Source organism: Epinephelus fuscoguttatus, linkage group LG8 (assembly GCF_011397635.1).
Source record: "Epinephelus fuscoguttatus linkage group LG8, E.fuscoguttatus.final_Chr_v1".
Taxonomy (NCBI): domain Eukaryota; kingdom Metazoa; phylum Chordata; class Actinopteri; order Perciformes; family Serranidae; genus Epinephelus; species Epinephelus fuscoguttatus.
In genome coordinates this window covers 10064592-10079632 of record NC_064759.1, presented here as the reverse complement: position 1 = coordinate 10079632, position 15041 = coordinate 10064592, and the positions used below count along the sequence as shown (strand labels likewise).

Here is a 15041-nt window from a genome sequence, read left to right as displayed (position 1 = left end):
TGAGGGAGCTGCTCAGCACTGTATGGCAATTCATACACCAGGGCCAATGTTTCCCCAAAGCTTTTTTTAAGGTGGTGACCCAAGTGTGCTAACAATTTACAGCTCAGCAATAAAATAATGACATCATATGAGAAATTCCGCCTTTAACTCCCTCTGATATTATTTATTTAGTGAAAATAAATGTAAATTTCCAGATTATAATGTGAATTTATGGAAGTTGCAGGCACTTTGTTGCCTGTTTGAAACCTAAAAAATCTCCAAAAAAAGGGAAAAGTCTGCTGAAATGCATCACTTGTGTTAATATATATGGTTTTAAGAGTGTTATTATCATTACTGCAGTTGGAGTCTTTGTGTTGTAGCTACTACAACCATGCCGTCAGGCGTGGTTTCTGTCGAGGACATCTTGGGGAGTCCATACGCGAAACGAACGGCGCGGTTCTTTGTTCACCGGGGCTGCTGCAAACCCTTGTTTTTTTTTTTTTTGGTTTTTTTTTTTTAACGGGAAATGTGCAAGGGCTTTTCTGATGTTCCCCCGCTGCATAGGGTCTGCAACGCCTGTCTGACAACTCCCTTTCTCTTCTCCTCCTCGTATACAGCCCCCACCGCCCCCCCACCAGACACCCTCTTTCCCTCCTATACATAACATCCTCATGCGCAACGGCGCCGGAGACAACAACGCGGTGACCTGCCGCAAAGCACGGCTACATAGAGGTGGGCGGACCCCCCCTCCTCCTCCTCCTCCACCACCACCACCTCCTCCTCTTCCTCAATCCCCCTCTTTCCAAAAAAAAAAAAAAAAAATGTCACAAACTCCTTTACTCCCAAATTTCATGTCAGATGCTCCCCGATAAACCGCAGGAGCTGCTCGGTTTTTTTCTGAATGCTAAAGTTGACATCATCTTTTCAGCAGCAGCAGCAGCAGCAGCAGACGACCATGTGCGCACTGTACATGCACCTTTTGATACGCGACTGTTTACATCCAGGATGGCTAATCTTACATAAGTCACCGAAATGCGGTTTTCAGGCTACACTGCAGCTGCGGAGCTGGGAGCAGGTCTGCGTTAACACGAGTGCGGTGCGGGTGAGGTGAACCGATGAGGTGTTTGCTCCTTTTCTATAGGTGACGGGGAGGCAGCTTGATTTGGGATGCCACAGGCTCGGGAACCTGAGACGGAATGGTACAACGGGAGGGCGGCTCGTTTTGTCTCGGCGAGGAGGGGAGCTGTGTAAACCAGACTGGGTGGAGCAACACATCGCCCGCCCCATCTATCGTGCAGACGGCCTTGTGTCCCGTTTGCCTGGAGCTCGGAGAGAGACTACTGTACTGAAAGTCTGGCGGATAGAGAGAGAGGGGGCCGGTCTATGGGAGGGACTAGCGCAAAGGGGGGAATTGGAAGGAGGAGGGGGCGAGGAGGAGGCGGCACGGGTGCTGTTTCTCCAGTCTCTTTCCCCTGTCTTTGTCTCACACACTCTTTTGTTAGCCATGCCTAGCCTGCTGGTTCTAGCAGGGATCATGGAGAAAAATGGGGGCTATGCCGGGGATCTGGCCGGCTCCGGCTTCGGAGGCGAAGGTCTCCTTGTGCCGCCCGACGAGGAGGAAGACGACTCCCGTGCCCTCAGGGTCGCGCTGGGCCAGTTGTCTCTGCTGGGGCTCGGGGAAGGCGAGGACGGCGGCGGAGCCCCAACAACAGGAGTACAGGACCGGAGTAACAATAACAACAACCACCACAACCACACGAACAACGTCGGAGGTGGCGGGGACACGGCGATCCTGCAAGGGAAAAGCAAGTTGTGCGCCCTGTACGAGAGCTCCTCAAGTGAGACGAAAGGACGAGGCTGCAACATAACAGAATGCGTCCCAGTGCCCAGCTCTGAACATGTGGCCGAAATAGTGGGGAGACAAGGTAAACCGCTGGCTTGCAAATTATTTCCCTCCAAACTTGTGCTTTTATCCCACAAACAGTGCTGCATTATCCCCGCCGTGGTTTCCTGTGTGCTTTGTTTTTTGTTCTCTAACTGTTACCTGGTGTTATTTGACAAAGAAAAGGGAGTGGTGTGTGTGCTCGCGTGTTTTTTTTGTACTCCCCCGAGACATCAGCCTCCCACTTTTTCTGCTACGATGTACCAAGTTCCCGTGTACTCATCGTTACACTTGTACGTTGAAACAAGTCGGTCGCTGCTGCTTTGTGTTTATTTTGCTTTTGAGTGATTTTTTTTGTGTGTGTGCACGGAGGCAACGAGAGAGCCCCGTCCCCTCCTGGGCGAATTATTCTACATCCACGCCATCAATGTCAGCGCACAGACACACACACTGGAGCACGGAGAGCACTTGCTTCCTTTGTCGTCTGAGACGCGCCAGACTGTTCAAAAAGGCAACGTGCAGCTGGCGAGGAGAGGAATGTCTTTCACTTTGAATCGATGGGCTTAGAAAATAACCACACACACACATTTGGTGTCAGCGGTGGGAGATGTTGTGCCTCTTTCCAAATTTATTCAGCTCGTTGTTTATGTTGCGCACTGCCCCAGTGACACAATTGGACAATAGAGCAAGCGTGGTCCACTTGTTTTTTTTTTTTCCTTGCTCAAATGAGGGGAGTTGGAAAGTTCAATTCCAGACACGTTGCAGATTGTGCCCGGGGTTTTTTTTTCTTACAGTTGGAGGTTTTTTATTGAACAAAGACCTGAAGTTGAATGACAGCAGCTGTCAAACAAAGGTGTGAAAGTCGGGGGATGAGGGGAGGGGCGCATTAAGACAGTGTTGCTGCTCGGCACACGGGATGGCCTTAAAGGGTGACTCAGCGAGAAGTTGCACCAGGAGGTGGGAGTCCTTAAATAAAAAAAAAATAAATAAATAAAAATTGTAGTTGTTTGCTGTAAAGATTTTATCAGGTGATTTTTTTCCCCCCACTATATCCAACACTATATTTGTGTGCTAACAAGCCTGAAGTAACCCAGAAGTAGGTTTCTCCTCCTGCTTGGTGGTGGTGGTGGTGGTGTTTTCGTGGCTGCACCCATTGTTGAGTGTTGTGATGAACCCATGGGTGAGAGGGGGCAGAGGAAACAAGGACAGGGGGGACGGAAGGGCAGCGTAGCATCTAAAAGCTGAATGGGAGTCACGCCTTGGAGCTCAACGCAGGGGGCTCCTCATGAGCCCCACTTCACTGCACACTCTCAATACCACATGGTTGCCTGTCAGGAGAGGGAGAAATAGGGGGCTGGACTGAGGGAAGTACAAAGACTGCAGGGTGGATAAGGTGCCATCAGCAAATCCACATTTATCTTGAAAACAAACAGGTCTTGAATCATGTCACATGGCGTTCAGAGGAGTTGAAATGGCTTCTTCTTCTTTTTCTTTCTCTTACCAATACTCCCCTGTCTTGCTCCACTGTTGTGGTACCGTGGGTTTAGTTTGTGCTGCTAAGTGCCCCTTGTCTCCCATTGCGGCTCCTGTTCTTTACTCTGAAGTGTAAGTTTTGAATTTTAATGGGGTAACCGAAGACAGCTGGAGGGTGGATCCAGTGAGCACAAGAGCAGCGAGAGGGCCCTCTTGCCTTGACCGGGGAAGAAGTGCTGATTTGGGGGGATTTGAGATGTGCTGCTTTTGATTCAGGCCCTTCGTTAGTTGGCGCCACGTACACACCCCCTTTTCCTCATCCTCGGCACCGTGCATCACAGCCCGCCTGGTGAATCTGGCAAACGGAGCATCCTGTCTTGTAGAATGGTTTTGGATGTGATTGTGTTCTCCCATCAGAGTCGCAGGCATTGGTTCCCCGAGGATGCCCTTGTGCCTTCCTCTGGAGCTCCTCAGATCAAGGGTGGCTTTGTTTTGAATCACGGGCACCTCTTACACCACAGTTCAACAGTTTGAAGATAATTCCTGGTTGCTATTAATTAATCTTTGCCTATTTTGTTTACAGATAATTCTTTAATTGAGACATTCATTTGGGCTAATTAAAAGGTGCAATGTAGTTCGAGAAAAGGAATTTGGCAATTGCTCTTTGATCCCCCATGGCATGAACAGATCTATCAGACGAATACCAGGAAATGGCCACAAAGGGCATTTTCAGATTTAGGGTATGAGCAGTACTAACCCTTCAGAGCATCACTATCCGACTGTCTGTACCTCTGCTTCCTGAGAAGTAAGTGTTCCTGAACAAAGTGGGCCTATTTAGTTGCATTAGAGCGACATTCATCTTCAAGTTAATGTGTCTTTGAACCTTTTGATACCTGCTGCTGTGATTTTCAGATAGGTAGTGCGATGATGTGCTGTGTGATCTGAAGCACCTGGAGTCTGGTAAGATGAGCTGAGATTTGCTCACTGAATAGATTGCCTGATGGTTCTTGTTTGTCCAAAGAGACACGCCGGTCTCTTTAAGACACGGCCCAAGACGAGAGAGGCGCGTTTAAGTCGTCAATAAATGTGGAAGTCTTAATGAGGGAGCTGCCTGAATTTCTGAATGAAAACTGACCCGAGTGGTGCTTGATGCATTCTTCATGGAGTGTTATATAAACAGACTCTTACCATGTTCCTCTTGACCTTAAATGTACCTGACAATCCTCCCTAAATAATTACTGATTTACTGTATGTCCTGTTCCGTCCCATTACAATGTCAGGTAATTTGTCATGAAATAACATTAACCTGCACTCTCTCACACTGAGACTCTGCCTTAAAAGCAGCTAATAGAGTAAACTATTACACTCTGATCAGAAACAGGACAGATGTAGAGCAATAAATGGCCCGAAAACAAAGGACATGTGGGTTGACTGAATTGTCTCACAAGTTCAAGGAGAGGTCAGGAAGTGATTGCATCTGCTGCGGCTGTTACAGCCCCCCTAAACAGTCATGTCTACGCTGGCCAATACCTCTGCGCCATCCATGTATCTCTTAGCAAGACGTGTGTCTGATTTAGAGCTAATAAATAAGAGCACTGAATGAGTATACTAATGCTTAAGTGGTGGAAACCTCATGAATCATGGTAATTACTCTGTATCCTGTGCCAGTAAAAACCTGCAACATATTAAGTTGAACTGGTCATAATTGGTGAATAAATATGAATTTGGGGGATTTCTGTGAGGTCACGATGATAACAAAGTGCGCTCTGTTGATTCGTGAGTCACGAAATTTAACTGGTGCATCATATTTACTTATTTCAAAATGTATGTTGGTGTCTCTGCAGGTTGCAAGATCAAAGCCCTGCGGGCCAAGACCAACACCTACATCAAAACCCCCGTTAGAGGAGAGGAGCCCGTGTTCTTAATCACTGGCCGGAAGGAGGATGTTGCACTGGCCCGCCGTGAAATCATCTCTGCTGCAGAGCACTTCTCCATGCTCCGGGCATCCCGCAACAAGCTGGGGGTGTCCTTTAGTGGCTCCCCGCCCACACCTTTGCCAGGTCAGACCACCATTCAGGTGAGAGTGCCATACCGTGTCGTGGGGCTGGTAGTGGGGCCTAAAGGCTCCACCATCAAGCGCATCCAGCAGCAAACCTGCACTTACATCGTCACTCCCAGTCGAGACCGCGACCCTGTCTTTGAGATCACAGGGTCACCGAGCAACGCGGAGCGGGCCCGCGAGGAGATTGAAGCACACATCGCCTTCCGAACAGGAGGCCTGCATGACCACAATAATGAGAATGACTGTCTGGGGCCGAATGGTGGAAGCAGCCCAGCGGGCAGCAGCGGTGGTCTGGAGAGCCGGCTACAGCAGGTGTGGGGGCTGCAGGGGGGCCAGCGCAAGCCTCTCACCAGCAGCTACCGCCAGAACTTCTCTGATGCCATGGTTGGAGGGGGAGGGGGAGGAGGAGGCGAGGGAGGGGGAATCTACAACAAGAGCAACTTCTCCAGCTCCGGAGAGAAGCCTTGCTCTTATTTTGGATCTGAGGGCACCCAGAGCTGGGGCGACCCCGACTACCCCAAACAGGTGGCCTTCTACGCCCAGCAGCGGTCCAAGAGCTTTGGAGGCCTCCCACTCCCCCTGACCAGACTCTCCCCTGGTTTACCCGAGTCCTGCGGAGGTGGAAGTACCAACAACTCCTCAGTCACCAGCATTGTGCCCGTATCTGGCTCACCTCATGCCCAGGCCCGCCGCGCCCACAGTGAGCCCACCTCAGCCGGCGAGGGCTTCCCAGGCCGTCTGCCAGTGCCGGACTCGCCACCGGCCACTGTGCGGGACTGCATGACCTGCTTTGAAAGCAAAGTGACGGCTGCCTTGGTGCCCTGTGGCCATAACCTCTTCTGCATGGAGTGTGCCATCCGAATCTGTGAGCTCAACCACCCGGAGTGCCCAGTGTGCCACACCCAGGTCACACAGGCCATCCGAATATTCTCTTAAGGAACCACATCAGTTTTTATCATTAGTTTTGTCAGTGTTTGTTCAATAATTATTTACTGTTATTATGATTATTATTATTATAATACACATTTTTGTTTTTCAGAAAATTTAAAAACAATCAAGCAGATATTTTAGAAGGCACTGCTTGCTTTACTAAAAAGTATAAGAAATATTTTTAAGTTTTTCTTTTATATATATATATGCATATATATTTTATAAAAGTTTTGTTTATAAGAGAAGTATAGTACCTTGCATTTTCAGTTTTTTGACTGCTGCTGTTTTTCATTCATGAATCACAGTGTAGGCAGAGGTAGACAGTAATGTGAACATTTTATTATTCAAAATTTTTTATTTTACCATGAAGTGGGTTTATATGGAAGGAAGATGATGATTGTTGAGGTACCCAATCTGCACCTGACTGACCCAGAAAGTCAATGTTGTTATTAGAAGGAGGAAAAAAAATAGAATTTTCATTGCACCTTACAATCATCTTGGTCTAAAATAGGATTTTCAATCAAACCTTGAAATTTCGGGAGCTGATGTCAAGGTGAATTCAGCCTTTTCAGTTTTACTGTGATTAATAGGTCCAAAATAGATATTAATTTCAGCTAAATGAAAATGTGAATATTGGTTCTTGTCAACGCCTTTTAGTCTTTGCAAGAAAACAAAACAGCCCCCTTTATTTCATTATAAAACCTTAAAGTCTTATAAACTAGATTGATGCTAAAAAAAGGACATTACATCATTTATTTAAGGTTACATTTTATTGGTATCATCATTCACAGAGATAGATGAAAGTTGTATGAAGTGTCAGTAAAATTTTTCTTTCCAGTAGCCATTGATTACACCTTGGCCACTGCAGTTTGTTGAAAAGATTCAGTAATGCTTGCTCCTCGTGGCACTTGAAAAGCATGTGGTTCCTCGGTTGGCTTAAAGCACTGATTTAATTTGTGAGGCCGAAAGCCTTGGAATTCATCCAGTTGGCTAGTTCTCGATATCTGTCTCCCCAATGGACTTGTTTCAAAGCCACCTTAACCGCGCTTTATTGTCTTGTGTGGTCATTTGGCCACAGTCGCTGAACGATATAGGACACGGTGAGAGCTCCAGTCAACAAGCATTTCTCTGAGGTGTGCACTGTAAATAAGGAGGAGAATTAGTGCGTGGACAGAAGCCGAGTAAAACTGTAAAATGTTTCCTGAATCAGCAGCAGATTGAAATAGTTGACACTGTAAAATACAGAGTCCCAAATCAGTAATCCTTACTCCACGTCCCCAATACTAACAGCATTATGTGCGAGCTCCGAGGGGCCAGCTGTCTCCCCTGTAATTAGCAAAGCTGTACAGGAGCAGGTGTTTCATGGCATACTGTAGCTGTGACCCCAAGTTGGAGGTCTCGCCTAGCCCCCTTTCTTTCTCTCTTTTCTTTGGGAGTGGCTTTTATGTCTCTCCCTGCTTACAGTTTGATCGTTTGCTTTCTAAGGCCTCTCTGAGTGGGGCGTATTGTCTGGGCCCGGTAGCGGCGTGGGCTGCACAGCGCTCGGACACGGCCTGGATCTACTCATTGATAATTAGGCAAATGGGTTGGTCCAGGTGCGGACCGTGTGGGGACTCTGGAGCTGTGTGAGTGGTACGACGGGGTCCCGCAGCGAGCCCCTTACTGCCCCGCCCCGCTGTTACAAGCACAGAGGGGGCTGGATGGTCTGGATGCAGCTGGGCGAATAGGACCCCCTCCTTCCACTCCCTCTTGCCCCTTCCTCCCCCTTTTTTCCTCTCCTTTTCTGCTGCTCTGAGCTATCCCTACTGAGGAGAGGGGGGCCTCCTTTGTCCCAAAACACACACACACACACACAAAATTTGAAAGACACTAGCTGAATTTGGCAGCGCCTGTGAAATGAGGGGAGGCTTAGGAGCAAAATAAATTATCTACAGTTATCGGGGGATACCCCAGTTACCTGTTTTCAACGCTAAATCCCCGTATGCCCATTCTGAATTCTGAAAATGTACGCGCTCACCTACAAAAGAGAGATTGCGTGATCCTATCATGCGGGGTGCAGCATTAACTCCCCCTCCACTCCCCAACAGCACCGCCCTGAAAATTTGGACGGGGTCTTGTTTGTGTGACAGCGCCAGTGCTGATCGTGTCAGCTCGCTACTGTATGGGACATCCTGCAGCTGCCCCTTCACTATGGACACCCGGGCTCCAGCCAATGGCAGCCCCCCTCTTCGCTTTGAGCTTCCAGAATGAAATCAGACAATTGTAATTGACAGGAAAGCAGAGGAAACGCCCCATTTAACCAGCACTCATGCTGAATCAAATTACACACCCTCTGCGTCTGCCTTAGCCCCAGCCTGGGGATTTCAGAGGGCTAGAGGAGAGCGGATGGGGGTAGGGATTAAAGCTGTTGAATGATAGGAGGAGGAGGGGGGGGGATTCATTTTGGCTAGAGAAAGAGAGAAGTATGCTCCAAAAAAAAAAGGAAAAAAAAGAAATGGTGCAGATCTCACAATTGTATTGATCACTGAAGTCCTGCAGTGAGTTTTGAGCTGTTGTCACATGTGTGCCAGTGGTGATGACAGGGAACCTCTCGAGTGTTATATTGGAGAACTCGGCTTCTGTCTCAAAAGAAAAATTACAGATTGTGTCTTTCAGGACACAAAGGCCCCTCCTTTTTTTTTTTTCCAACAAAAAAAGAAAAAAACAGCTAACATGTAAAGCAGACCACTCGCATTAGGTGTGGACTGCAGGGAAAGCACTGTACTTGCAAAAAAGTACCCTGATATCTATCAGATGTAGAAAATAAAGAATAGTTATGATTTTTATGGATGGAGAAATTGCACAGTGGTTTGGCCTAAGCTTTCAAATTCAAGGCAGTATGACACTGTTCTTTGAACTTAGTATTTTTTTGTTGTTTTGTTTTCTGCCTTAATGTTTTTTATTGAAAGATTGCCATTACTTTGGCATACAAGGTAGCAACTTTGGCCTTTGATAGTACCGCCCCCCCTCCCCCCAAAACAAGTTTTAAAGTACTTATTTTTGGAGAAAAGAATGTGAATCAAACAGCTCGGGTGGGGATTAGAGGGATTCAGGAAATTAGGCCCTTAAAACACTTTACTTAAAATATAGAGTAAAGCACCTTATTACAAAACATCTGATTAATACCAAACCGACCACTGATGGTGAAAAGACATTTCATTGAATTTGAAAAACATGCACATAAGGATTCCCTATCATTTTTTTGTATTATGGTGGTTCTTGTTATTCTTAATACTACAGTAGTACTAGTGGTAATTTGGGAGACCTCTCGTCCATTTAGTCAATGCTGATGACTTGGTTTGAGTGTTGCACTGGTTTAATGAAGAGAGGGCTTATTGGAGATTCTCCCTGTTTAGACGCTGTATGAGTTAATGAGTATTGTACTTTATGGGAAAGCACTCTGAGCATCTATGTAAATACAGTATGTGTATCAGTTATGAACATCCAGACAAAGGCCCGCTTAAAGTGAGGTTTTGATTATTTTTACAAGCTGAGGGTGTCATTGTCAATGTTTTAGCATACGGAAGTCGAAATGTCTCTGAGTTTTAGGGGGAGTAAATCTTTTATATATGCGTCCCATCCTCCTTTTTGACTATAATAGTATATTAGATAGATCCATACATTTAAGAAATATTATTTAAACTGATTAACTTAGTATTTCATCCAAATATATAGATAAGAAATTAACCAGACACTACTATAAACTGTAATAATGAATATCCTTTTATGAAGCCGCTGATGTATAAATCCAATCTCAAATAAAACTGGAAGGAATAGTATGTGTAATAACCCCTAATGAATAAATCTGTTTCTATGTATATTAGGATGAAAAGCAATAATAGGACTATACTGGGACAATAAACAGAGGAGCCTGCTTAGTCAGTTCTTTAAATAATATTCTATTCAGAAATTGACCTTGATTATTAGGATAATACCGCTGCATTTCTGTCTCATATCTGCTTAAAATTCATTATGGATTCATGCCAGAGTAGAAACAGAGATATAATTAATTAGTAACAGTTTCAGGATAAGTAATTGTTCTTGTTGTGTTCATCAGGGTCTTAAAGTGATTGCTTAATTTTTTTTAATTTTTTTTTTTACATTGAATATCAATCAGATCACAGGGTGGGTCAAGACAAAACTTATGGATTCCTTTTTCCTGAGTAGCACTGAAATAAACTTGGAGGAAATCTCATAGCGCTGTAGAAGTGAGTGTAAAAGTCAAGTGTAAACAAACAAACAAGACCAGAGCGGAAGCACAGAGGGCTGTCCTGTTTGTTAAAAAGCAGGAGCTGGTGACTTTGCTTATGACAGACTGATGTCTTGAAGGCTTTGGTCAAAAAGACAACAACACAGCAGTGAGAGGGAAGAGGAGGGTAGGACAACATCATGATGCACCAGTCACTCATGTTGTCCATCTTTACCCTCTCTCAGTTACACACAGGGGCAGGCGTGTTACTTATAGCATATCTTAAGATGACTTCTGTTTACATAGCAGGCATGGCTCTATTTGAGATTTTGTTTTGCACCTACTTTTTCATCTGTATTGTTTTTGAAAGGAAAAGGTCAGACGTAGCCAAAGAACAAAACACAAGGAGAGGACAACTTATCAGTTAACTTATTTTAGCGTCAGAATCAGCATTGGTTTTAGAGTTTAATCAAATCAGGATTATTAAGACTCTGTTTGCCCCAAAAAGTCTTAGAGGCCGCTCAATCGATATCTGCAAAATGAAGGCATATCATGTTTCAGTGTTGTAAGATTAGTTTAACACTACAGAGGCGCCGTTAACAGACTTACTTCTCCCCAAAGAGATCAGCTTAAAGCACATCCTGGCACTTACACCGTCCGCTGAATAGTTTTCTATTGTCATGGTTAGGTTCATGGGAGAAGAACAGTCCAGGGAATGTCTTAATCTTTGTCGCCCGATCTGGAGAAAGTCAGATAAAAATGGACTGCCCACGCAATTAAAAAAAAATTGTGTTGACAATGACAAGCCAGTGGAAATTCAGGCTTCGTTCCTAATTTTAACCCCCCCCCCCTCAGAGTTAACTGTTAAGGACTAAACAAGGTGACAGTGGACAAAACAACACTGTGGTTTCATCGTTTGGAGAGCCATTAACTGTACCCTTAAGTTTAACTGCATGTTAGTGAGATATAGCACAGTAGGTAAGATTTATCTGAGAAAAAAAGTTAAGATCGCATAAAGAATTCATCAGCCTGATATAAAAAGCTTTAAGACCTTAAAGTGAACATCGGTTTAAAATCATATATTTACCGTGTAGTTTAACTAATTGATACATAAAGTTTAATTATGATTCTTAAGAATATGCTATGGTGTAAGTTTCATTTGTCCAACTCACCCGGTATGAGATACTTTTTTAATTCAGTGGAGCAACAAAGGGGTGGGGTGACTCGCAGTGACATTTGATTCATTAAGTTCTTGTTAGTATTATTTACAATATTGTATTAAGCTTACTATTATAGTAATGGTAGAAACTGTTGATGTTTTTCTTCTCTTGATATGAAAAGGTCTTTATGCATTTATGTAGAATCCCTTTTAAGGAGTGATAGGAAATCCTTATTTTCAATGGATGCACTTAAGCAATTGTACCAACCTGTCTAAATCACACATTGAGCAAGTAATGCATTTGAATGTAAAAAACAAAAAACGGAAAAAAAAGGAAAAAAAAAAGACCACTCAACTCAATGCACTCCTTATGCTTATTGTTTTGTCAATTTACAAGTGAGCTTTAAGTTTTTTGTTTGTTTTTTTAATTTTTAATTTTTTTTTTGGAAAGAATTTGCGACAGGTTTTCAGCGTAGACTATATTTGAGTTCTTCCACATACATTTATAGAAAGTAACTTAAAATGAATAAAAAAAAACATATTACAGTTTCTCAAATCTATTTTGCTAACATGGGTTATTATTTCATAGAAAGCAGAGGAAAAAAAAAGTCAGTATCTGGATGTTATTTATGAGAAGTTAAAAAATGAAGCAACATATTTATGAGTAACCTCAAGACATTTTGTTTTTTAATTAAAATTACAAGAAGTTAATATATTTCTAAACACAGGGAGGTCAGTTTCTACTAATAAGTAAAATGAGAAAAGAAGTTTAGAAGTTTTATTTATGAAAGTTGTGGGCGCTCGCCTTGTCCACGTACCTCATGGAAAATGACGTACATGGAACGAGTGGTCCCCATAGCTGAAATTTTAACTTCAGACGTGCACCACTTCAACATCAGTGCATTCACAATGGAATAATTACAGAAAATAATATAATATTTTTTAGAATTTGGAGATATTTTAGTCACAGAGCATCAATTTTGTGCCTCAATTATATATTTTTCCTGCATCAGCATTCTTTGTGCAGTGCTGCTTGCTGTAACCCCCTTTCCCCCTTCAACTAACCCCATGTTACTGACTGAAACGCATAACTCATTTCCTCTGTAATCTAAACTCGCTTTTACTTATCAAAACATAAAAAACATGTTACGACTGCAATGCTTGGAATGAATGAGGCAGCTGTGGCTCCCCCCCCCCGCCAAAGGGGCCACACATAACTTGTACACACTTTCATTCATACATTTTCTGCATCTACTACGCGGACAGTTTGTGATCAATAGTGACAGAGCATAATCAGCCTTTATGAGAGACTTTCCCTAATGTGTTAATTAGGTGAAGAGTGCAAATTGAGCGGAGGCATCTAGGAGAGGACAACAGCGCACTGTGTAGTAGATTTATGTAACTAGATGCACACATTTACACACAACAGGTTCATTACCGTACTAGCTTGCATGTATGTTGTATGGTCACTTAGACAGGAGGAACGGTGCAGGTCCTTTGTTATCCTTGAACATCAGGGCACCTGGGCTGTTTCTCCTCTGTAGATTTTCATAGTTGGAGTCTCTTTGGAAACTGGAAAGTTGACAAGAGTTTGGAGCCAGGTAAAGAGGCCATTTCAGTCCCCACACCAGAGTTGGATTTTATACTCTCAGTTACCTGTTAGTGATGAAAGACTGTTCGCACCTCACATGAATTAACTTGAAGTTCCTAGTTTGTGTAAGAGTTGATACAGATGAGAGAAACTTGACAAAGACACTACAATGGCACATTTTCTGCTGCACGTTAAAGATGGGGGCTGAAGTGACGCTCGCTGGTGAAACTCGCAACCTTTTCCGAAGAGGCCAAAACAGTCTGACAGTTTGTCTTTGGTAGCGTTTCCAATTTTTCCAGCACAGTAGAGGTGTTTCATACCGGTCTAATAGTGGTCGTAGTGCATTAGTTTTTGGGCCGGCATCAGCTGGCGTTAGTTTCTGGTTTCTCTGTGAACAGTGAAAGAGGGTTGCCAATGTGGCCCTCTGTGGCTGACCGTCAACTTTGATGGATGGAATAAAAAAAAAGAAAAAAAAAAGAAGTCTTTGAACTCTGTTACAGTATGCCATGCCCCAACAAGGCATGTGATATTGCAGGTTTATTTGTTATAGCACATGTTTTTTTGTGAATTACATTTTTTGGAGACATTTTTATTATTATTATTGTATCTGCGCCATGTTAGTTCTGGTTCTTTGTTATTTTTCCAAGATTCAAGATGTATTGTAAATGTTTCTAATAAAACAAAAATGAAATGATCTCCAATTGAAACCAAGTGCATTTTTTTTGAGTGAAGTTTTCACGGCTCAATTGATCCTTAAAGGGGCAAAAAGCGAAATCGTTTCACCGCTAGGTTTGCTGTTGTGCACTGCCTGTAGACCAAAACAAAGTGTCATGAGCCACTCCTCCCTCTACTTCTGCTCTCCACCCCCCACCCCCCACCCGCCTCGTCTAGCGATGTCTCGGTCTCTGCTGTGTTTAGCTATTCCCCTGCCTACTTCAATGATGATGGCACCTGTAATAAATGTAATATAGTTGCTGAGCTGGAGGCGAGGCTCAGTGACTAGAGGAGCTGGTAGAAGCGCTCCATAGCTGTAAGTTACTCCAGTAGCCGGTGGCAGCCGACTCGGCTAGTGCTAATACTGGGAGCTAACGCTAACGTTCCTCCTCTTCTCCGTGAGTGAGAGCGATGTTTTAGCCTAGCGGGCAGCTGGCTCGCGGGCTAAAACATCACTCTCACTCACAGAGAAGAGGAGGAACGTTAGCACTAGCCAGGATCCAGCAATGGCTCTAGCTGAGTGTGCTAGAGCCCGCCAGGCTGCCCGCCTGGCTCGCAGGCTGCTCAAGCTCCGGACGTTAACCCATCCCGGTGTTTCCTCCGCAGCCTCCACTTCACCCAGCTTAGCCCGATAAACCCACTGCTTCTTCCCACTTTAACCTGAAGCAATATTTTAGCCTTAGCGGGCAGCCCACGAGCCAGCTGCCCGCTAGGCTAAAACATCGCTCTCACTCGCGGAGAAGAGGAGGAACGTTAGCGTTAGCTCCCGGTGTTAGCACTAGCTGGGATCCGACGATGTCTCTAGCCGAGTCGGCTGCCACCGGCTACTGGAGTAACTTACAGCTATGGAGCACTTCTACCAGCTCTTCTAGTCACTGACCCTCACCTCCATCTCAGCAAATATATTACAAAAATGTAGCCTCGCGGGCTGCACGCCTGGCTTGCCAGTACAATGCTAATTGAAAATGTTAGCTGGGCTGACTTACTCACTTAACACAACCGTAACGCCTGACCCATTGCTGG

The 15041-nt window shown here is 44.5% G+C and overlaps 1 protein-coding gene across 1 annotated transcript; it reads left to right on the top strand.

Moving 5' to 3' along the window:
* Window positions 1–1388: 1388 nt before the first annotated feature.
* Window positions 1389–14011, top strand: mex3a (mex-3 RNA binding family member A). The gene is made up of 2 exons (XM_049582841.1): window positions 1389–1904; window positions 5179–14011. The coding sequence occupies exons 1-2, from the start codon at window positions 1484–1486 to the stop codon at window positions 6330–6332; spliced, it is 1575 nt and encodes a 524-aa protein (XP_049438798.1). The 5' UTR covers window positions 1389–1483; the 3' UTR covers window positions 6333–14011.
* The last annotated feature ends 1030 nt before the right edge of the window (window positions 14012–15041 follow it).

Excerpts from the sequence above, each read along its gene's own strand:
- mex3a (XM_049582841.1), top strand. The coding sequence starts at position 1,484 with ATGCCTAGCCTGCTGGTTCTAGCAGGGATCATGGAGAAAAATGGGGGC. Across the intron at positions 1,905-5,178 it reads CGAAATAGTGGGGAGACAAG|GTTGCAAGATCAAAGCCCTG; the intron begins GTAAACCGCTGG and ends GTGTCTCTGCAG.